This window comes from Saccopteryx bilineata, chromosome 7, assembly GCF_036850765.1.
Source record: "Saccopteryx bilineata isolate mSacBil1 chromosome 7, mSacBil1_pri_phased_curated, whole genome shotgun sequence".
NCBI classification, from domain to species: Eukaryota; Metazoa; Chordata; class Mammalia; order Chiroptera; family Emballonuridae; genus Saccopteryx; species Saccopteryx bilineata.
The window spans coordinates 26,067,253-26,091,416 of record NC_089496.1 but is presented as its reverse complement, the minus strand read 5'-3'; the positions used below and the strand labels follow the sequence as shown (position 1 = coordinate 26,091,416).

At 39.8% G+C, this 24,164-nt stretch overlaps 1 protein-coding gene across 1 annotated transcript in view; it reads right to left on the bottom strand.

The window, feature by feature from the left end:
* The window catches only part of ASB4 (ankyrin repeat and SOCS box containing 4), a 61,274-nt gene extending 41,385 nt beyond the window's left edge, over positions 1 to 19,889 (bottom strand). Inside the window, exons 1-2 of the mRNA XM_066240054.1 lie at positions 19,651 to 19,889; positions 9,107 to 9,406 (exon numbers count right to left, since the gene is read on the bottom strand). Of these exons, the coding sequence (XP_066096151.1) occupies positions 9,107 to 9,406; positions 19,651 to 19,837 (487 nt within the window). The 5' untranslated portion in view covers positions 19,838 to 19,889. The remainder of the gene's footprint in view (positions 1 to 9,106; positions 9,407 to 19,650) is intronic.
* Between the last annotated feature and the right edge of the window lie 4,275 nt (positions 19,890 to 24,164).

Here is a 24,164-nt window from a genome sequence, read left to right as displayed (position 1 = left end):
GCCCTTAGATTTTCTTGTTTGTTTCATACACACACACACACACACACACACACACACACAAAGTGTGTGAAATAATGGCAATGTGGCTCCCAGCGTGCTTTCCAATCTTCATACATTTTACTTATTTTTCTTTTCTTGTTGGATTGGCTGGAACCTCCAGGGCAGAGCTGAAGAGATGTGAGGAGAGCAGCCAACTAGTGTCACTTCTGATTCTAAAGCAGTTGCTTCTTAAATATCACCTTTAAGTAGACCCTCAACTTGACAAAGTATGGCTTAAGGCCGTGGTTCCCAAAGTGGGCTATGATTTTATGTGGAACATTCTCTCCCAGACTGGATTGCTGCTGCCTGACTGAGTGTAAGAGGTGGTCTCCAAAGGAACTGGAAGTTTACACATTCACAGCAGAATGTTCGGAGAAGATGCTTCCAGAAGCATCAGCGACCAGAAAACAAAGCTTTTTTCCTTATTACAAAAATTAAGTGAGAGGAAGGGAATCAGAGAGATAAACTCCTGTATGCTCCCTGCCCCCTTAACAGAATCTACCCAGCAAGCCCCCTACCCTGCAATGCTCTGTCCATCAGGGGCTGCTGCTCCATTGCTCAGCAACAGAGCTATTTTAGTGCCTGAGGCAGAGGCCACGGAGCCATCCTCAGCGTCCGTGCCAAATTGCTGAAACAATTGAGCCATGGTTGTAGGAGGAGAAGAGAGAGAGAGAGAGAGAGAGAGAGAGGGAGAGAGAGAGAGAGAGAAGGGGAGGGGAGGGGAAGGAAGGAGGAGGGGTGGAGAAGCAGATGGTTGCTTCTCCTGTGTGCCCTGACCGGGAATGGGACCCGGAACTTCCACACGACACCCAACCCACTACCACTGAGCCAACCAGCCAAGGCCAGATGATGAAGCTTTTTAGAGTCATTCTTTGCTATCTGAGAGAAGAGCGTCAGATGGAGGTCAAGATTATGGTTATTGTTTATTGTTACTATTACCTTCCATGCATGGCAAAGGATTTTGCTATCTTTTTGTAGCAATGAATTAATTTGTACAGCAATATAAAGTTTCATTGGAAATTAAATTTAGTAAGTAATATCAATTTGAAGACAATATTAACTTCATGTTGTACAGGTGGTACTAACAGTAGGGCAGGTGGGGCAAAAATCCCGAAGTTGTTTTGCAAATGACTAGGATGGTCAGATTTGTGCTATTGCAACGAAACCTAAGGAAAGAAGGAAGGAAAGTGATGGGTGTGAGTCAGGTGTCTGTCAAGCAAGTATGTCCAATGACATCTTGTCTTTCTATGTTTGTACCATTAAGACTTTCCTATCATGCTGGTAACTTGTGTCTGTGTCACACCAAGAAGCAGGGGGCAGTCCCTTAAAAGGCATGGTCCCTTTTGCATTGCCATCATGCAGCATTCTGGATTTTTCTGTCTTTCCTGCAGTAACAGATTTTCCCCCAACTGTCACGATTTGCTTCACGCAGAGTGAAGCAAGCAGCTTTTATTTTCCTCTGTCGAAAGGAAATAGGTAGAAATAATATGCTGCTTTTTAGCCAGCTCAACCCAGCCGACTCTCTGTATTCATAGGGAAATGCAGGATTCAAGGAGAGGACATTTTCACGGGGGTAAATAGGCCCTCTCCGCTGATGAACACTATTATACTAATACCGAGGGAGACAAAGGCCAGGAGATGGGGGGCAGGAAGTAGAAAGGCCAACAGAAAATTAGCAGACAAAAATTCAGCATAGGACAAAGCAAGCTCTGGAACATTGAAAAAAAAAATAGAGAAAAATCCTTTAAGAGAAAATTGCATGCAATTTTTTGGCCTCAATTAGCCTTTTCCACAAAGAGTGCTTTTCCACAAAGAGCCCATTAAATAGCAAATGAAATTACATTGGTTTTCAGTTGCCATGGCACTGGTTTTTCCTCTAAAGGACCTCTCTGATCCTGAGTTTAATGTTAGGCTGACTTATTTTTCTTGTCTATAGGCTGTCCCGACTCTCTCTGTCCAGCCACGAAGTGATGTATGTGATTTCTCCTCAAAGTACCTACCATATAATCCAAGAGAGAGAAAGCGCACCCTTCAGCTATCTCCCCAGAGACTGGGAGGGCAAAACTGACCAACAGCAATGTTTCCTTAACCAGGAACATAACAGTTTCCATTTATTAGATAGCAATCATTCCCATTCGTGCACTCAGGGCTCCTGGGGTCATTACATCAGCCAGACACCATTTACTGAGAATTTCCAATGGGCCAAGCTCTGTCCAAGACGTTGAAGACATAAAAATGCAAAAGAAAGGATGCAAGATGCTCAGTTTTCTAGAGTTTCCAGACTAGCAGATTCAGCTCCAAACACTTACCTTCTTCTTTTCTCTATTTATCTGTTTATAAAATGGGTAAAAATTTCCTCAATTATCTGATTCACAATTTTTTTTGAAATATGTGCCACTCTTTAAAAAAAACCACTTTTATTATTCTAGGAGTAAGGATCTAAAATAACATTTACCTTTTCAAGTTGCTTTGCTAGAACTAACTATTAGCTATGACACCAAGTTTGTGATCATTTGAATGTTATTTTCCAATATGCATATTAATATATCATTTTTAGAAAAATAAGTTATGCAGTTCATACTCTCCAATGAACTCTTTAAAAAATTTTTCCAGCTTGACCAGCAGTGACGCTGTGGGTAGAGCATCAGACTGGGGATAGTGAGGATCCAGGCTTGAAACCTCGATGTCACTGGCTTGAACGCCGGCTCATCAGGCTTGAGTGCGGGCTCACCAGCTTGAGTGTGGGGTCACTGGCTTGAGCAAGGGGTCATTCGCTCTGCTGTAGCCCCCCAGTCAAGGCACATATGAGAAAGCAATCAATGAACAACTAAGGAGCCACAATGAAGAATTGATGCTTCTTATCTCTCTCCCTATCTGTCTGTCCCTCTCTCTGACTCTTTCTCTGTCTCTGTCACACACACATACACAAAATCTTCCCATGTCAGTGAACATTTCTGACAACATCATTTTTAATGTCTGTATGGTGTGGAGGTAATTCAGCTCACAATTTTTCTATTAGATATGCAAATATTTTTCAATTTTCAGTACTATAAATGGCTTTCTGAGAAAAAAGAAATCAGACAGTTTTTGAGACTCTAAATACATTTTAAAATAATTAATACCAATACATACATTTTTAAATTGTGATATATTTTAAATGTATACATTAACCAATCCAACCTTTTAATGCAAGAATATAGAATAAAATACACTGTACTTACACGATTTTGAAGACTTACAGAATTAGGAAAATGTCTCAGTAACTAGTGTACTACAGATCACACGACCAAGCACAATTCTGTTACATGATAAATATCTTCTTTGTTTCTCATCAGTTACCTCTTCTTTTTTTAAATAGAGTTTTGAGAGAGAGACAAAATCAGACAGAAATACAGATCTGTTTTTGTATGTGCCCTGACTGAGGATCGAACCTGCAAATTCTGTGCTTCAGGACGACACTCTAACCAATCAAGCTATCTAGCCAGGGCACTCATCTGTTATCTCTTTGACTTAATGTATAACCTTGTTTGGTGATAATATCCAAAGTCTGAATTTGAGACGCTACATAATTGAATGCCCTGAGCCAAAAGCTTTCAAATTAGTATCTAATCCCAGAGGTGAAATTTCTGAGTTAAAGAAAGTTTTAAGTTTTTATACTGCCTTCTCTGTCTTATGCATTTATACTCCATTAAGAGCATGTGAAAGCACTTAGCTATGTTTGTCAGCATAAGTATGTATCTCTGTTGTCTGTGGCTATGTCTGTGGGGCTGGTTAGTTCTAGAGAATGCTGGTTGCTGGCTTATAATATATGTATTTGTATCTCTGTTGATGTAACAAACAACAAAAGTATATAATTGTTCTTTTAATTGACGTTTTACTCAGGGGTAGTCAACCTTTTTATACCGACTGCCCACTTTTGTATCTCTGTTAGTAGTAAAATTTTCTAACCGCCCACCGGTTCCACAGTAATGGTGATTTATAAAGTAGGGAAGTAATTTACTTTATAAAATTTATAAGGCAGAGTTACAGCAAGTTAAAGCATATAATAATAATTACTTACCAAGTACTTTATGTCGAATTTTTGCTAAGTTTGGCAGAATAAATTTTTATAAAACAATTTACTATAGTGAAATCTATCTTTTTATTTATACTTTGCTTGCTCTGCTACTGCCTACCATGAAAGCTGGAACGCCCACTAGTGGGCAGTAGGGAACAGGTAGACTACCACTTGTTTTACTGATTACCAATACAAGTGATCACTGTTATCATTATTTATCATTTGTTCCCCCCTGAAATACATGTTCCTATTCTTGGTCCTTTTATTCTCCCCTCCCCTTAGTTGTTAACCTCCTTACTTTAAGTTTTAAGATTTCTTTATATATTAAGGATATGAGCCCTTTTTCCTGTATTCTCAAATAGTTTTTCCATTTTATGATGACCTTTTAATTTTATGATCTGTTTGCCACACAGACATTGACCACTGTTATTTCACCTAATTGATCTGTCTTTTCCTTATGATGTTGGCCTTTGCCGCCATGGTTCTAAAGAGCAAGTGCATCTCTAATGGACTTCCTCGCTCTCAGTGGTTGTTATTAGCCTAACCCTTTTCATCTCTAGCTCGTCTCCCTCCGAGGACAGGGATGCAGGAGATGGAAGATGACTGTTCTCTGCGAGAGGTGGGTGCTAACGCCTCTGAGGAGCGCAAAGGTGGGCAGCTGTCTATCCACCTGTGGTTGATGAAGGCATTGCTATAAAGAGTCAACAATTAAACAATATATAATTTATTAACTATCTAAAATTAGAAAGCTTAAAAGTTTAAATTCCTTCATTAAAACCTAAATAAAACCTACATCTGTAAGTAAGTGTGAAAGGGAGTGATGGCTCCATGTGGTCAGGGGGACGAGCTCCAGCTGATGGTGCTCCCCACTCTGGATGTCTCTGTCCGAGGCCCTGCCTCCCGGGGGGCCAAAGGTCATCAGCCAGAAATGCTCTCATTTTCAGCTAATAACTTGGCCTCATACATTATTGAGGGGGAAACTCCGTCAGAGTTTTTACTTTAAGCCATCTGTTGAAATCGAAGATGGGGCCTATGGTCTCTGGATTTTATCCTGTCTCAGCTAAGATGTGGACCAATCAAGTTATCCTGGCTCATGCATCTTCAACTGTCTTCTTTATATAAATTATTTCCTTCAGCAAACAAACTGATCTCCAACTGTAGGTGATACTCTCCTGGGGCCTCTCACCCCCTCAGCAATCATGCTATTCTTATGCTCATTTCTGCAGCCAAGCTTCTTCTAGCATTTATTAACATAAGCCATCTCTAGTTTCTAACTCCCCCCTCATTTACACCTTATATCATTCCATTCTGGCCTTAATACCCACCATTTCACCAAAACTATTTTTGTAAGTGATAACTGTCACTTAATCTAATGAACATCTAGTTAAACCTCTCCGTAGCTAGCAATAGAGCTGACCACTCTCTCCTTCTTAAACTGCCTTTCTTTTTTTTTAAAGATTATTTTTTTCCTCCACTAAAGTATATCATTTCTTTTTAATTTCTTGATTTGAGAGAGAGAGAGAGGAAAGAAGAGAGAGAGCGAAACATCAATATGTTGTTCCACTTAGTTATGTATTAATTGGTTGTTTTTCGTATGTGCCCTGACTGGGGATTAAACCTGCAACCTTGTTGTATCAGAACAACTCTCTAACCAGCTGAGCTACCCAGCCTGAGAAAACTGCCTCTTACTTAGTCCCTGTGATACAAAAAGTATTCTTGGATTTTTTCCAATTTCACTTATTAATCCCTTTCACTCTTATTTCTCGGCTCTTCTCCATTCTGTTAACATTTAAATGTAAGAATTTATCAGGCTCTGGTCCTAGGTTCTCCTTTGCCTCTCTACACTGTTTACTTTGGTGATTTCATTGATTTCCTTAGCTTCAAATGCAACTTATCAGCCAACAGTTCCTAAATTTACAACTTTAGTCCAGAGCTCTTTTCTGAAAGAGGTAAAAATTGATTGATTTAATTTATCAAAATTAAGTACTTTTATTCTTTTAAAGATACTGTTAGGAAAATGAAAAGTCACAAAATAAATGTAACTATTTGCAAACCAATATCGGAAAAAGAGCTTGTATCCAAAGTGTAAACTCTCACAAGCCAATACTGAGGAAATAAACGATTATTAGAAAAAAGAGTTAAAGATATGAACAAACATTTCACCAAAGTGAATATATAGCTAGCAAATAAATACAAGAAAACACATTCAATATCTTTGATCATAAGAGAAATTTAAATTCACATTAGAGAAATTAAATCATAATGAGTTACTGTTATATACCTATTAGAATGACTAAAATACATTTTTTTAAAATCTGACTTTACCAAGTTCTGGAAGGGAAGGAGAGCAACTGGAGCTCATCTATTGCTGGTGGGGATAAAAAATAGTAATCACCTAAGCCACTTTGGAGAACAGTTTGGCAGTTTTTAAAAACTCACCATATAACCCATCATCTGACTCCTAGGTGTTTACCCAGAAGAAATGAACATGTCTACATAAGAACCCGGATGCAAATGTGCTTTTTTTTCCTACAGAATTGCCCCAAATGAGAAGCAATACAAATACCTCTTTAATGGGAAGTGACTAAACTGTGTTACATCTGTACCAGAAATTCTACTCAGCAATAAAAGGTCTAATTTACTGGTAGATGCAACCACATGGATGAATCTCGAATGCATTATACTAACTGAGAAACAAGACTCAAAAGGCTATGTGCTGTATAATTTAATTTATATGCCATCCTGAAAAAGAAACAAAAAACTATAGAAACAGAAAATGGAGCAGTGGTAGCTGGGTGTGGGGGTAAGTCGGAAGCATCAGGAAATTTTTTGAGATATTTGTGGTGATGGTTTCATGACTATACGTTTTTCAAAAACAGTCTTGTAAATTTGACTTTAAAAACAAATGATATAAATGTCTTTCCCATATACATAGCTTCTTCTTCTAGTTTCCCCATCTTAAGAAAATGACATTTCCGTCCACCCATTTTCTGAAGCCAGACACCTACAATTATCCTTGCAACTTCCTTTTTCTTCACCACACCCTCAGCCTCTTTCTAATCCTCTTCAAATCACATCAATTCTGCTTCTACAAAAAATGGCAAACCCACCTTCTAATCTTCCTTTACCTTTAGTGTTACTCACCATCCCTTCCCAACTACACTATTGCAACAGCTTCTCTGATGATCTCCTAGCTTCTGTTCTTGGCCAGCTCCAAGCCGATTTATGTGTAACTTCAGAATGATGGTTTCAAATGAAAATTAAACCATGTCATTTTCTTACTTAAAACTTTTCAGTGGCTTCATTTCTAAACCCCATACTTTGGCCTCTAGCAGGTCATCTATGCTCTAACACATCCAGTGTCATCTTGGGATACTCCCTCTCTCCTCTTGTCCTCCCACCCCAGTGGACAACCATGATACTCTGGCCTCACTGGTCTTCCTCCATTTGTCCCATATTCCAAGTGTTTGGCTCTCTTAACAACTTTGCACATGCTATTTTCTACATCTAGACTCTTCTTCTTGAATCCTTTTTTCAAAATGGCTAGTTACTTCTCATTATAAAGATTCAGCTTACAGCCTGACCAGGCAGTGGCACAGTGGATAGAGCATTAGCCTGGGCTGATGAGGACACAGTTTCAAAACCTTGAAGTTGCTGGCTTGAGCGTGGGCTCATCTGGCTTGAGCGTGGGCTCATCTGGCTTGAGTGTGGGCTCATCTGGCTTGAGTGTGGGCTCACCAGCTTGAGCAGGGGGGTCCTTGCTGGCTTGAGCGTGGGCTCATCTGGCTTGAGTGTGGGCTCACCAGCTTGAGCAGGGGGGTCCTTGCTGGCTTGAGCGTGGGCTCATCTGGCTTGAGTGTGGGCTCACCAGCTTGAGCAGGGGGGCGCTTGCTGGCTTGAGTGTGGGATCATAGACATGACCCTATGGTCACTGGCTTGATCCCAAACATCATTGGCTTGAAGCCCAAGGTCGCTGGCTTGAGCAAGGGGGTCGTTGGCTCAGCTAGGCTCCCCCCCCCCCCAGTGAAGGCACATATGAGAAAGCAATCAATGAGCAACTGAGGTGCCACAATATAAGTTGATGCTTCATATCTCTCTCCCGTCCTATCTTTCTGTCTCCTCTTTCTCTCGCTTTAAAAAAAAAAAGTTCAGCTTACATAGCGTATCTTTAGAAAAGTCTTATACATTTTGTAATAGTTTATGCATGGCGTTCTCTTTCATAGCTCCTTGTTTTGTTCCTTTCCCAATTTATAATTATATAGATAGATAGAAAGATAGATTTTTTTAAGTAAGAAGGGAAGATAGTGAGGTAGACTCTTGCATGTGCCCCGACCAAGATCCACCTGGCAACCTCATCAAGGCATGATGCTCGAATATCAAGTAATTTTTAGTGCCTGAGGCCAATGTGCTCCAATGGAGCTATCCTCAGTGCCCAGGGCCATGCTGAAACCAATCAAGCTACTGGCTGCCAGAGGGAAAGAGGGAGAGAAGAGGGAGAGGAAGGGAAGGGAGAAACAGATGGTCACCTCTCCTTTGTGCCTTGACCAGGAATACCAGGAATCGAACCTGGGATGTCCATACTCTGGGCTGACGCTCTATCCACTAAACTGACAGCCAGGCCCATAATTTTTAATTAATGAATTTATTTTATCTACTAGAATATAAGCTCCTTGAAGGCTGAAATTATTTTCTTTTTTTCACTTACCTAGCACATTATCTGACACATCATAGAAGCTAAATAAATTAATAAGCCTCCTATAATTAAAAACAAATAAGAAGATTACAATGAGATTATCATCAAATTATGTGGACCAACATATCTATATCTATGTATCTATCTATCTATCTATCTACCTATCTATCTATCTATAAAATTTTTAGGTCCCCCTGAATTAGGTTTAATGCATGAAGATTCCTACTACACAGTCTTTGAGATAAGTAAGGATCACTAGGTTTCAAAGCCAAGAGTGTGCAAATAGATGACAACGTCAGCCACCCAGAAAGGCTTACCTCTCCAAACCAGTTGCTTGGCACAGAGAATGGAGCTTGGAGTTGTACAGAAGTGTAAAGCCGTGTGCCCACTTAAGGAGTAGCTATTGAGCTTTGCTCCACGGTCACAAAGGATCTTAACGCAATCCAAGTTGGCCATTTCACAAGCCACATGGAGAGGAGTTTTCCCGTTGGGTCGACAGTTGATTGTAGCATTGTGGTCCAGTAGCACCAGAAGACATTCCACATGACCAAACAAGACAGACAGATGCAGGCCTGTTGCCCAAGAAGACTTTAATTTATAACTAGGCAACCAATAACCTGCAAAAGAAAGGGAAAGGAAGTTTAGCCTCTCAGCCTAGGCTTTCTCCATGTTTGCATGAGGATTTTACTGAGCATTTTACTTTCGTCACATTTATAAAATTGAGGGGAGGCCTGATTCAGAAGTTGTACACTAGTAGCTGATGGGTCTACAAACGTTAAATATCATATTTGGATATACTAAATGAGACAGGCGCTATGAGTTCTTACTGTCTCTACTACTCTCTTTTTAAAAAAATTTTTTTAATGGATTTGAGAGAGAGACGCACCAACTTGTTCTACTTAACTGTATACTCATTGTTTGCTTCTCATTTGTGCCCTGACCAGGGATCGAACCTGCAACCTTGGTGTACCAGGACAACATTTATCCACTGAGCCACCTGGTCAGGGCCTCCACTAATCTCTATTATCTTGTTCCTTTATTTATTTTACCTTCCTGGCTCTCCCAGGCACTTGAATTAGAGATCTTCCTGTGTGATTGAATTTTATTTTATATGAAGAGTTACAAGAGACTCATATTTAAGAATTTTTTAAAATCCCAGTCATTGTCTTGAATGATGCCAAAGCTGTTAGTTACAAGCTTGTAACTTTTATTCATCACAGTTCTTTTCCTTATACTTGTTGCTATTGTTGTCTACCTGGGGTGTGATTTTATTTGCCTTTTTGTTGGTTTACACAAAACCTTTTTCCAAAAAAGGATTTAAGGCAATTCACAAATTTTATGCTAAATTTTTTATAGTCTAGAAAGCAAGGACAAAAAAATAAAGAAGAAAAATTTAAAAGGACCAACAGTAAGGTAGCTATACAAAATACACACCTTGTATTGCAAGTTCGCCTCTGAGCTTCCTAGTAGACAATAAACAGGAAAGCATATGCTATGTAATTAACTATGATCACAGACGATATGGAGATTAACTGATCAGGAAAAACATAGTTGTTCTTGTAACTGAGATCTTAGATAAATTGTTCCCATTAGTTGTTGGAAATATCCTCTTTTTTTCTTTCTCTTTCTCTCCTTTCCCTCTGACCTCTGACTTCTAGACAGTAGGCTAGTCCTTTGTATCCAAATCCAATGACTGCCATATATGACAAGCGATAACAAAAATAACTCTATAAACCTCCTTTTACCATCAATACCTGGGGCCATGGCATTAAGCTCACTATGAGTGGGAAATGGAAAATAGGTACCAAAAGGTGAAATATTGATGGCGAGATGAAGATGCAGAGATAGTTCAACAGTATAGTGCAAGAACGTGCACTATGATATTCACTACACTGTAGCATTGTTCTTAATGGCTAAGAATTGCAAAACACCTCAAGTGTCATCAGTAAGAGGCTGTGCAAATAAATTGTGGTAACTCCACACAATCCAATAGTATAGAGCTATTATAAAGAAGATGAAAATTCTATGTATACTGATATGGAAAATTTCTCTGTCTCTCTCTTTTTTTTTTTATTAAGTGAGAGGCAGGGAGACAGAGAGACAGACTCCGGCATGCACTCCAACCAGAGTCTACCCAGCAAGACCCCCTACTGGGTGACATTCTGCCTATCTGGGGCTGCTGCTCTGTTGCTCAGCAACTGAGCTATTTTAGTGCCAGAGGTAAGGTCATGGAGCCATCCTCAGCACCCGGGACCAACTGGCTCAAACCATTCGAGGCATGTCTGCGGGAAAGGAAAAGAGAGAAAGAAAGAAGGAAGAGGGGAAGGGGTGGAGAAGCAAATGGTCATTTCTCCTGTGTGTTCTGACTGGGAATTGAACCTGGAACTTACACACACCAGGCTGACACTCTACCACTGAGTCTACAGGCCAGGGCAAGAAAAATCTCAAGATTTAATTTTGAGGAAGAAAGGCTGAACAGTGTGCATACTATGCTATCATATGTAAATATATTTATAAACACCTAGAACGAGAGACTGGTTACAGTGGTGGCCTCTAAAAAATAGATGTTGGGGGCAAGGCCATAAATTTACTTGTCCTTGAGTGTCCCCTTTGAGCTTTTTAATGTAGTAGCTTGTGCATATATTATTATTTATAAAAATAAGTAAAATTAAAATGAGCTATTGTTCCCTTGTCCAGAGGGGGAAAATAATTTAGTTTAAAGAGGCCATTGGTAGGGTCATGTACTATGTTCAGTTATCCTGAGGGAATGAATGAGCCAAAATTGAAGTTTATTTTTATGCAGCCCAATTTCTAACTTATACATACACATACACACACTTTAATCCCTTTCATCCCATCAGAATTCTAGGACTATTTTGTTTTCTCTTCTTCCCAACCCTCCCATTATCTAAATCTGCTCTTTAAAAAAAATCCAAAGTTAATTCACACTAAGGTCTAACAAACTGAAGATGGTGTGACCCTCTTGGGATTATCTGAATTTATGTAGAAATCTGTACTCAACAATAGAATTAAACTTTAAGATACTAATTTGAGATTATAGACACTTAGAAGGGAATGTATTAATGACATGGACTTTTCCTGGCAGTGACAAATAGTATCACAGGTAGAGTACCAACCCCGTGCCTGTAAGGTGTGCGTGTGTGTGTGTAAAATAATATGCATGCATTATACATGTATATATCTATTAATACATCTTTATATAACTATCTGCATTGCATCTGTGTTCTAAACAGAGTTGTTAAGCTATATGGTATGCAAACTATCATACTTTGAGAGTGAATGGCCCTGGCCGGTTGGCTCAGCGGTAGAGCGTCGGCCTAGTGTGCGAAGGACCCGGGTTCGATTCCCGGCCAGGGCACATAGGAGAAGCGCCCATTTGCTTCTCCACCCCTCCGCGGCGCTTTCCTCTCTGTCTTTCTCTTCCCCTCCCGCAGCGAGACTCCATTGGAGCAAAAGATGGCCCCGGGCGCTGGGGATGGCTCTGTGGCCTCTGCCTCAGGCGCTAGAGTGGCTCTGGTCGCAACATGGCGATGCCCAGGATGGGCAGAGCATCGCCCCCTGGTGGGCAGAGCGTCGCCCCTGGTGGGCGTTCCGGGTGGATCCCGGTCGGGCGCATGCGGGAGTCTGTCTGACTGTCTCTCCCTGTTTCCAGCTTCAGAAAAATGAAAAAAAAAAAAAAATAGAGTGAATGTATCACATTTAACATTAATATTCAATCGGTCATTTTATTTTATTTCATTTTTTAAAAATTTACTGATTGATTTTAGAGAGAGAGAAGGATAAACAGAAAATAGATGTGTTGCCACAGGCGCCCCGACCAGAGATGGAACCCATCATCTCCACATATGGATTTGACGCTCCAGCAAACCCAGGATCTGGGCAGGGTTCAGTCATTTTAATACTCCAACTTCCTCAACAAGCAGTTTACAGAGGCAATCTCTTCTAACTCTTGGAAAGAAGCTGGTTCCAGGTCTGAAACCCAGGGTGTGCTTTGCCTACCAATTAGCAGCAAAGATTAGACAGCTGTAAGCAGCCACTGATTGGAAACTCACGCCTGCTTCTGCAATGGGAGGAGAGCAGTCTCAGAAAGAAAGCAGCAGAGAGCTGATTAAGAAAACACCATTTTGATGTAAAAATCAAAGACACACAGAGTGTTACCGCTGGAGGGAAGATTATCCAGTCCAAGTCTTTCATTTTCCAGATGAGAAAACTGCCACTTTTCCAGCCTGCTGGAGCCGTGAGTCTCCCGCCTCAGCCCAGGCTGATGGACTCGGGCACCTGTGCTGCAGGGTGGCCACCTACCATTGTCTTCGTGGAACCAGAGTAGGTTCAGTGCCACACCTGCCTCTCCATTCACGAGGAAAGGAAGAAGATTCCAGATGTATCTGTACTAGGTCACATCTCTGATACAGAGATGCTTTTGCTTGTTGAATTCTTTTCTTCCTCCTAAATTCCCAATGGCACCTAGAGAGTCTGTCCTCCCATTTATTACAGAATTATTATTATTCAGTTGTCTTTGGCCTCTCAGTCAGTTTCACCTTCGTCTCCTATAATAATTAGCGGGTAACTGGGGCTGGAACAGCGTTAGGCCCTGGAATCAGCCAGCTCTCTGCGTGGGACTGTGCACCTCTCCTGGATGTGAATGCACGTAGGTGGGTTCAGTGAGGTTCCTTCACGGGTGCCCCTAGGTCACTGAGTGGACACAGAGGAAGAGGAGGGACTGGTGGAGGCCACTGATGGTCTGCTGAAGTGCTCGGTGGAGCTGGGTTGCAGGACTCTGGTGTGAAGGAACAGGACTCTGCATAATTCAACTCTGAGCACAGCAGGAAGCCTGCAGCAGAGACAGGAGCAGCCCTAACCAAGAGGCCACCCACATACAACCATCACCTTATAAGGGGCTGTGGCCTCAGGTCACCGAGAACCAAGTGTGGAAATGACTAAGCGTCCTTCCCACCATGCCTACCATCACGGAAGACCGAACCAGAGGCACAGCTGTCTTCCAAAAACCAGTCACGCAGCAGTTACTGACATCCTGTGTCCATCCTCATATGTCAAGAGATCAGAATTTATCCTCCCAAATACAATCACTAACAGTCACAGCTTGCCAGAAAGGTGGTCAATCAGGCAGGTTTGCTTTTTCCTCTCTCTGGTTTCTACAGAAGAGTTGTCCCATGGCTTCAGAACCTACCATGTGACTTATTTTCAGCATTTGTCTTTCAAAGGGTCCCTCCCCCCCTCAGCTCACCACTGTAGACGCCCAGCTGCCATTTGATTATGGCTCAGGGATGGAGCAGAACCAGAGCCCAGAGCCCTTGAGGGGGTGAGAGAAGAAGCTGCTGGGACCCGCCCCCCGAATGTCATGCACTCACACTACGGCCTCAGGCCTACAGTATCTGAGCAGTGATAGACTCTTGTGGCAGACCTCTGCTTGAGCAAACAGCTTAAATGAGGGAAAGAGAACACATCTTCTGTCCTCCTGTGTAAACATCCCAAAGAGAACTCTCAAATCCAAGCCATGTCCATGTGGATTAGAGTATCTAACTACTTTTTACCTCCCCCAGAGGTAATCATGATACACATTATCTGTCCATATAATTTCCCCTTCCTAACATCAAAGGCTATCAGCGTGCACAAGATTTAGATAGGGTTTTGACAAAGCCTCCGCTTTACCAATCTGATAATATCTTGTGGGGATTAAGTAGCATAAATTACCCATGTTTGTGTAACTGGTTGACAGGTCAACTCAAACTCTGGTCTCTCCACATTCATTAAGAAGGCAACATTCAGTTCACTTCCAAGCCATATCACCTGTAGGTGAAAGTTCTAAAGGAATTTTAAAATTTGACCCCTACAAAAATATGAAGACTAATTCTGTGTATATTTAATTTAAATTGGAAACCAAAGAAAGGTGCTTGGATAACTGAATAGAAGGCCCCCTGGCTCAAGAAATCTGGCAAGGAGAAAAGTATTTGGGGCATCTTTGGGAAGAAGAATTAATGCTCCAGTATTTGGGGAATGTACTTATCTGGTAAACCTTCAGCTAAGCCTGGGCTCTGCCACAGTTACCAGCGCTAATGCTATCTGAGTCCAAAGAACCCACAGCTGAGAAGCCTCTGTTGTTACAGCCAAAGGTTATGCACATTGCTTGTGGCCGGATTAGCAGACATTTGCTTTGACTATGTCCATGTATTTACACAGTCCTGAAGGATTATAGACCGCAGCACAATTCTTGGCTATTTGTTAGTAGCTGATATTTTCAGGATAAATCTCAGAGTTTTTCCCAGAGAGAGAGAGAGAGAGAGAGAGAGAGAGAGAGGAAAAAAAGTAAGCTTGACATGTAAAATGTAAAATAAAAAAGTTTGAACATCAAGGAATGGAAAGGAGCCCTAAAATGGTCACAGGAAAGCAGTAGAGCAAATTTCTGACAAAGGGAAAAATTAGGTGGAACAGATTGTTCATTAAGAGAGTGAAAACAAGAGCTTTTAAGATATTTGGATGGGAGTTGCTACTTGGAAAAGTAGATAGAGTACCTGCCAGAAAGTTTTTCAGTGAAATCATTCATTGGCTATTTTAATAAAAAATATGACTACTGGCCCTGGCTGGTTGGCTCAGTGGTAGAGAGGCGACCAGAATTGTGGATGTCCCGGGTTGAATTCCCGGCCAGGGCACATAGGAGAAGCACCCATCTGCTTCTCCACCCCTCCCCCTCTCACTTCTCTCTCTCTCTCTCTCTCTCTCTCTCTCTCTCTCTCTCTCTCTCTTCTTCTCTCCTCCTGAAGCCAAGACTCAACTAGAGCAAGTTGGCTCTGGGCACTGAGAATGGCTCTATGGCCTTGCCTCAGGCGCTAAAAATGGCTCCAGCTGCAATGGAGCAACATCCCAGAAGGGCAGAGCATCGGCCCCTAGTGGGCTTGCCTTGTCAGGGTGCATGCGGGAGTCTGTCTCTGCCTACCCTCCTCTCACTAAGAGGAATACATATATGACTACTGACCACAGAACCTGTGGCTGTGGGCCGTAAACAAAATATTAATACTTCACGTGCATTTCACTGAGTCATAGAGGGACTCTGAGTAAACTTGCTGACTAGGGAATTTCATCCCAAAGAGATAAGCATGATATTCTGCCTGGCTCATTAATAAGTCATGATTCATACATCTGAAGAAGAATTGAGACGTATAGTTGGAAAAACCTTTGGGAACAGTTTTATGAGTGTTTATGTTTCCAGTATTCTGATAACCAATCTAGACAGCTTTGAGTTTTCTTAGAGACTCTGCTCTCATTCTAAATACTGCGTTGTTGGCACATAATAAACTTTATGTCATTGGCATCCCGGCACTATTCTGCTATTCACTGTATTCAGTAGTTTAAAAGTTGTACATGTGTTTAACTTTTCTCCTCATCATTCCCATTTTAAAGTGATTGTCTGGGAGACGTAAATTTGCTTACTCGTTTTTGTTTCTAGGACCCAAATCTCTGCCATTCCTTAGGAGAGATGTCACACGCCAACCAAAATATTTTCAATGTTTGCTTTACAAAGTGTGAGGGAAGTTTTTGAAATGAATAAAACATGATGTTATCTGAAGATTTGATCACGAAGTTTAAAATAATTTGGGAAAATAAAAGGAGATCTAAGTTTAAGAATCATAATTAGGTGCTGGGGCTAGGCAGGACCCACAGTTTGAACCCGAGCCGACTTCTAAATCTGTGTTCTATCACACTGGCAAAGCAGATGCTCATGAGATGGATTTTCAGAAGCTTTGTTCTACCTTCCTCACAAAACCCACAATTTATACTTGCTGAGGAGGTCAACTTTTGATTACGGGCGTACCGATTAGATTCTGGATTTGAGGGAGAAATGTTTAGATCCCAAGTTGATTTATTTGCCAAAAGAATTCTGGAAAGTATAAACTAACTTTCGTACTGGCCTAGACATACTACCGTTAGGGGCAAAGGGTGGTCACTTGAAGAAATCCTGGGAAAAGTGCTGTGATGTGTTCTAAAAGAAATAAAAATTATTTTTCTCAGGAAAGTCAAATATTGAATATTGATTACTTATTAATTACACAAGCAAATTTAAAGGTAGCATAGTACTCATTATAGGTTTTAGACATTGTCTTGCTTATTAAGCCAAAAATAACTGAAACCTGAAGGAAGATTCTCGTACTTTAAAAGTAAACAAGTGGTATTCTGTTTCCACATGTGGATGCTGGTTACATAGGTTGGTTCATTTTGTGAAAATCAATCAAGCTGCACACTTATGATTTGTACACATTTTTGTGTAGAGGTTTTCAAAGGTGCTTTTAAAAATGAAGAAATGAGCCCTGGCTGGCTGGCTTAGTGGTAGAGCGTCAGCCCAGCGTGTGCAAGTCCCAGGTTCAATTTCTGGCCAGGGCACACAGGAGAAGCGCCCATCTGCTTCTCCACCTCTCCCCCTCTCCTTCCTCTCTGTCTCTCTCTTCCCCTCCTGCAGCCAAGGCTCCACTGGAGTGAAGTTGGCCTGGGTGCTGAGGATGGCTCCATGGCCTTTACTTCAGGAGCTAGAATGGCTCCGGTTGCAATAGAGCAACTGCCCAGATGGGCAGAGCATCGCCCCCTAGTGGGCATGCCAGGTGGGTCCCAGTCCAGCACAGGCAGGAGTCTCTCTGTCTCCCTACCTCTCACTTCAGAAAAATACAAAAAAAAAGAAAAAGAAAAAGAAATTATCCATAACAATTTAAGGTCCAAGAAATCTGCTGTGATTTAATAAAGTCCCACAAAGTTTAATCCAACCATATACCCCTCAAGGCCACACACAAAAAAGGTCTTCTTCCTTAGCATTACTCAGATAATAACTAACTCACACTAACCAGCTACCTACCCTAACTAACCAGTGTGGCCTGGTCAGCTGTTCCCAGAAAATTCCTCTGTGACTTTAAGAAATTGATACAACTACTTAGGTCTTTTTTGCTTGGCTAGCAACTAGGATTCTATTTATCATTTCCATCCTGACCGAAATATTAAAAGATCTGATAATTAGGCTAGAACACATGTGGAAAAGTTTGAGAAAACTTGGAAGAAAGGTGAGGCTTTAACTCAGGTTTCATATTGAAGAGACAGATTCTTATACTTATGTTCATATTAAACAGAGAGCGTATTTCTCTCTATACACGCATGCCCACAGACACACACAGTTTCCTGCATCAACCCTGCAGATATGTCCATAAATCCTTTTATTCTGTGCACACATCCACCTGGCATGCCTAGGAATGAACTGCCCCTTTCCCTTCCCACAGGGTGTAATTTGCTTTCTCTCTAAATGAAAAGCACATCCCATAGTCCTAACACTATGAAAACATCTATTAGCATGAATAAAAATTGAGCTCTACGAGGATCATAGGAGTCGGCTCATATTGACAGAACTTCCCTGGAGCTTGCCTCTAAAACTTCCTTTCTCACAACCTCAGAACCTTCTTAGCGTGCTCAGGAGATAAGAAAAGGCAGTTTTCACAACTCACGGTCAAACTAATTACCTAGTACCTTGGGCCTAACTTATTTTACATTGGGCACCAATATAAGTTACAAAAAAATTCAAACCTTAAAAGAGCAGTTAGCATGCAGACCATCTTTTACTGAACAAATCCACGCTATGGAAGTAACCTAACTATATAGTATCTACTCTTACTTTTTTAACAGAATCTCCTGTCAACTACTTTTTAAAAAACAGACCTCTTTATCTTCCAGCCGAAATAGCAATGTTAATTTATTATAAAGCTTTCAAGTAAAAATCATAAACAGGGTAACTGGCCTCAAGCATTCTATCCGTCGAACTCACAGAGTATAGTAAATTAATGTAGAAATGTATGTTCTTAGCACTAGTTGCTGAAAATGGATGGTGCCAATGAGATATATATGAATGGAAAGTAGTTTAAACATGAAAAAAGAATTAATGTTTCTCTCTCCCTAATGCCACACACGAGAACTTCTCATCTATTTTATTTAAACAGAAGTGATGTTGAACACGGTGTTTGTTTGCAGTCCGCGGCCAGATGGCCTCGCTACTCAAGTTCCCCCGTTAACTGGCTGATTTGGGAAATCAGAATCTATAGTACTCTTCTCATTTATGTCTGATTCATTAAGTGTGTGTTTCAGAAAGTCCCTTGATTAAAAAAAAATTGGTTCTGATTTTTTGTTATTTTTTAGTTCTTCCTTAAAGTAGATAATCTGTGTTAAGTACATCTATAATTTTGATCTGTAATTCAAGAGAGAAAAGTTAACTTTTTCTTTTTCTCTGGTTTCAGCTTTCTTGCCTAAACTGAAAACTAATTAAAATGATGAGGACCATCCAGGTGCATCAAAGCACAGCCTTACTCATTCATTAACTCTCCAAATGGGGGCAAAAATCCTCTTGTTGCTGCAGATGGACAGAGATAATATATCTTTAAGTGGCTGTGTTAACAGAAAGTTATCTTCCTGTCCCCAAGCCAGTCATACCATCTGGATTAGATCTGAGCTGTCTATTTAGCCATGATCTAGACATGTTTTCTTTATTCTATGTCTTCATAGGCAGAAAAAACATAGCAAATAGAAAGTACACTACTAAATGTGATTGGCTAGGATTTCAAATTGCAAGGACAGGAACAGAGAAAGAAAAAAGAAGAGAGAGGAAAAGAATAGAAAAAATATATACATGTATATATCAAGCCATGTTGCAGTCAAAGAAAAAAAGATTAAATGAGAAATATTTTTAAAATATAGACTTAGAGACACATAGAGCTACTGATTTAGAGTGAGTGACTGATGCTGTGAGTTAAAAAAAAATCAATTTTCTATCAATTATACCAATCACACCTATAATTTTTACCTTGTTTATAAGATGCCAAAACCATATTCTCATCTTCCACTTCAAAAACTGTGTCCACATCTATTTGCCTTTGGATTAAAATGGCCTTCAGTTTCCCAAAGTCATTTGACTTCAGAGCCTCGAGGAAATTTCTCTTAACTAACTTGGCAGCTGCAGATTTAGTGACGGGGGCAGCGGTGTCGTCCATCCTTCCTCTTCCTCCGAAAGCTTTGTTGTGATTTATCAGGAGAGCGCACCAGGCAAACGGGCACATGCTGGGGAACTCACAAACTGGCGGCTAATTTTATCCCAAAGTTATGCTGATCCGTTCTATTTATATAGGGATCATTTCAAACTTCAAAATATCCTCCTTGGCTGTCACTGCATTTTCAAGTCTGTAAAACTGGCTCTAGACGAACTGATTCATTGAATAATATGCCGTGCCGATGTGAAGGAAAACCCTCACAATACACTTCAGAGAATGAAATGCCGCTGCTATATGATCAAAGTCATCATGTAAGATTTAAAAGCTCTTAATGCTTCTTTTTCCCTCAGTAAAAACATCTGGTGCCCAACTGGAGACCCAGCGTCTTGCTCTGTTTAACCAATAGCCCCAAATAAAAATATGGGACAGTTGCCGGTCCATGTGCTTCTGATTTTGTAATGTAAAATCTGCAGAATCAAGCGTGGTCACACATGTTTGAAAAAAAAACCAGAAGGTTTTCAAATGACCTAGACTTGAAAAATGTCAATGTCATGAATGGAAGTAGGGTGGGATGATGGTGGCAGGGGACTGTTTTAGGTGAAGATGGACAAAACAGCTAAATTCAGTGAGTGAATAAACTTTATTTAATCACGAATTTTTAAAATCAGTTAGAAAAGACCATATTGGGACAACTGTGAACATATAAACATGGAGTAGATATTACTTGATACTATGAAAGTATTGTTCATTTTTAAAGGTATGGTAAACATAGCTGATTACGTATAATAATACTGTTATTCTTAACTGATACATCAGGAATAAGTCCTCATGATGTATAAAACATCTTTACAAATAGTTCAGAAATGTAAAAATAAATGTATATATATATATACACATGTATACATATATGAGTGTATGTGTGTATTTGTGTGTGTATGTGTGTATAAATAAATAGAGAAAAAAATTTGATAAAAAGTTTAAAGTTAAAAAATCCAATGAAGCATCATATTATTCTTTTAACTTTTCTCTAAGTTTGAAATTAAAAATTAGAAAAATTATAAGTATTAATTTAAATTAAAAAAATTATATTTTATATATCGTTGGTGACAGTCAAAACTGGTGCAAACTTTCTGCAGTTTTAATTAGCAACATAAATTTTTTAAAAATTTAAATGATAGTATTTACTTTTTAGAATTCACCTAAAGAGGTAAACCCAAATGCCAATTGTAACACAATTGAACTTATGTCAATTTATGTTACAAGTCAATGACAAGTCAAGTCTATAGCTCTTGCTGAGTATCTACAAAGTGAACTCACCCCTATGACCAACCGCAATAGAACACTCCCCCCTTATCTTCAGGGGATACCTCCCAAGACCCCCAGTGGATGCCTGAAGCTGAGGATAGTACGGAACCTGATCTAAACTATCTTTTTTCCTATACATACATATCTTTGATAAACTTATTTTTTATAAATTAGGTATAGTAACACATTGACAACAATAACAAATAATAAAATAGAACAATTGTAACAATATACTGTAATACAACTTATGTGAATGTGGTCTCTCTCTAACTATCTGATTACTGATTAATGCGCAGAAATGATATACAGTATGAATACTCAGGACAAAAGGATGAGTCACAGCCTGGGCAGGATGGAGCAGACTGGTGGGCAATTTCAGCGTGCTACTTAGACTGGTGAGCAATTTAAAACTTACGGTTTATTTCTGGAATTTTATAGTTAATATTTTTAGACCACGGCTGACAGTGGGTAACTGAGACTGTGGTGAGTAAAACTTCAGATGAGCGGGACTACTGTATTTCAAGTATAATTAAAATCCCCTTCAATGTATCCTTCCAATAAAAATATACACCTGATTTGTTAACTCGGAATAACTACAGAATTACAGATTTCATGAAGTAAGGAAGTGAATCATTCTCATGTCCTCAGTGCCTAGCCTAAATGAATAAATGAATAGTGAAAGCATAAAGAATTACTCGTTGATTATTTAAAATGTCCTTAGAGAATAAGACACTGTTCCTATGAAGTCCACATGGGTAACTCAAATAGACGTATAGTATTTATTGATATGTTTTGTCCATTTTTGACAAAACTAAGAGGAGAAAAGCATTCCCACTAGAGGAAACAGGGAGATCCAAGAGTTTTGCATTATTGGAGGATAATTAGTGCCAAGGCCACTAAAACTGATTACTTAAAAAGAAAACTAAACTTCACAAAATGGGGAGAAAAAATCTTTTCAAATTCATCTTGAAAAATAAAAGCAAAATTATGGAGAATATTTTTTCACTTAATATTTAAAAACATTTAGGTTGACAACAACTATAATTTATAGAATCACAAGATAAAATGCTTACTATTTTCTAAGAAAGACAATTTTTCTGAGGCAATTTCATAATAAAAGTCATTCAAGATATAATGAATATTGCTTCATGTTATTAGTAATATAATAACTAACCAATGAAATATGAATGCTTCTGTAATATAAGCCTTTTATACTAATTTGACAATATACAATGACTCTCTAGTTAACTAACACATCCTGATTCACAAAGCCATCTATTCCATTATTTGAAGATTAAAGTCAGAAGTTTCTTTGTTATATTGAGCCCAAATTTGCCTATCCATAATTTCTCTCCATTAGGTCTAATTATGAACATGTAATCATACAGACTCGTTTTTGATGAAGACCTTTCTAACATTTAGAAATAGCATCATATTCTCACAATAGTTTTTTTCTGAAGTAGTATCAACCATTCCTTTTTTGGGGTGGCTTTCAAAATTCTTTTGTCCTGCCTACCCCCTTCTGGATTCTCTCTGGTTCAATGCTGAATGCCCTTCCTAAATTTTGGTGCCCAAAATGAAGCCTGATATTCTTAGGAGCTGACAGCTATGGATTATAATGGATGACACTAGGATACACTGCTTTTTAAAAATTGTATTCGGGTTCTTAAAGGGCACGTTGCAAGTCTGCCTCGTGTAATAGCTGTGATCCATTCAGTAAATATCTGTTGAGCACCTACCATGTGCCAGACACTTATTCTGAGGACTGGAAATACCAGACAGACAAAATTCCTGCCAGTGTGGAATTTAGAACGCTAATAAATTGAAGTTGCTAATGGAAGTCCCCAGATCTTTCCAGTATCCTGTATACTGGAATTTGACACAAAGTTGCAAATTCATTGAATTGCAGACAGAAATAATATAGTTTGTTTATAGCCAATTAATGGATCTGATCCCCCTTATGAGTCTCTATCTTAGTGACAAAGGGAAGGACAACTTAATTTTAGTCCAACCTGAGATGTTAAGTCTGATTTAAATATTTAGCATTCTCTAAGTAAATGTTCAGTCTCATTGGATAAAATTTTCTAACTTTGAAAATTGTGACTTTCCTTCTAAGATGGTTTCTGGAAATATGGGTTATATATAGAAGCAATATATAAAATAGTAATACTTAGTACCCAGTATCAATTAGGAGAGACTTTGGTCAAGGAAGAGTAGAAGTGCAGCTTTTCTGACCTCATGAAGGGAGAAGGGGACCTCAGATGGACTCATTGTCCTCTGGGCCCTCCCTGATTTCCATGGCAAAGGGGCAGAGTAGCTCTTTGATCTGGCTGTGTTCAGATTTCTGCCTCCCACCCCTGAAGCACCTGATCCTGGTCATTTGTCTCCAATTTTGATTTCCTTAAACAGTATAGCCTCTTGACTATGTTAGTATAATATATACTCAGAAACTCTGTGTCCTCCCCTCATACTTCATACAAAGACAATGAAGAATCCACAGCTTTCTATAGCAGCCTTCTTGCCACTTTTTAGGGACCAGAGTCGACATGGACCTAAGAGGGCTGGAGTTCTCCATGGAGTCTCTATTCTCCCTGATGCTGGACCACTAATCCCAGTGTCTTTGGCCTTCTCAGGCATATCTGGTTGCTCCTAAGTCCCTTAATTGCTCCACTAAATTTCAACCCTGGAATAAATGTGTGAACAAGGATGAGCACATGGCATCTAATCCCTTGGTCAACCTCTATTCCCTCTCATAATGCCTCCAGACTTCCAGTCTTTATGGAGAGAAGGGTCCAGTTCTGGACTTTTTACTTCCCCTTTAACCTTTCCTTTTTCTCCTGAGGTCAACAAGGTGTTGATCTCCCTCCATAAGTGGGAGAGTTGTCATCTTTGTGTTGTGGGAGAAACACCATTGTCTGAATCCTCTAGGCATGGTCCGTCATATAAAGAAGGCAATAAAGTGATTTAGAAAAATCCTCATTTCGTTTTTTTTGTTTGTTTGTTTGTTTTTTATTCAGTGAGAGGA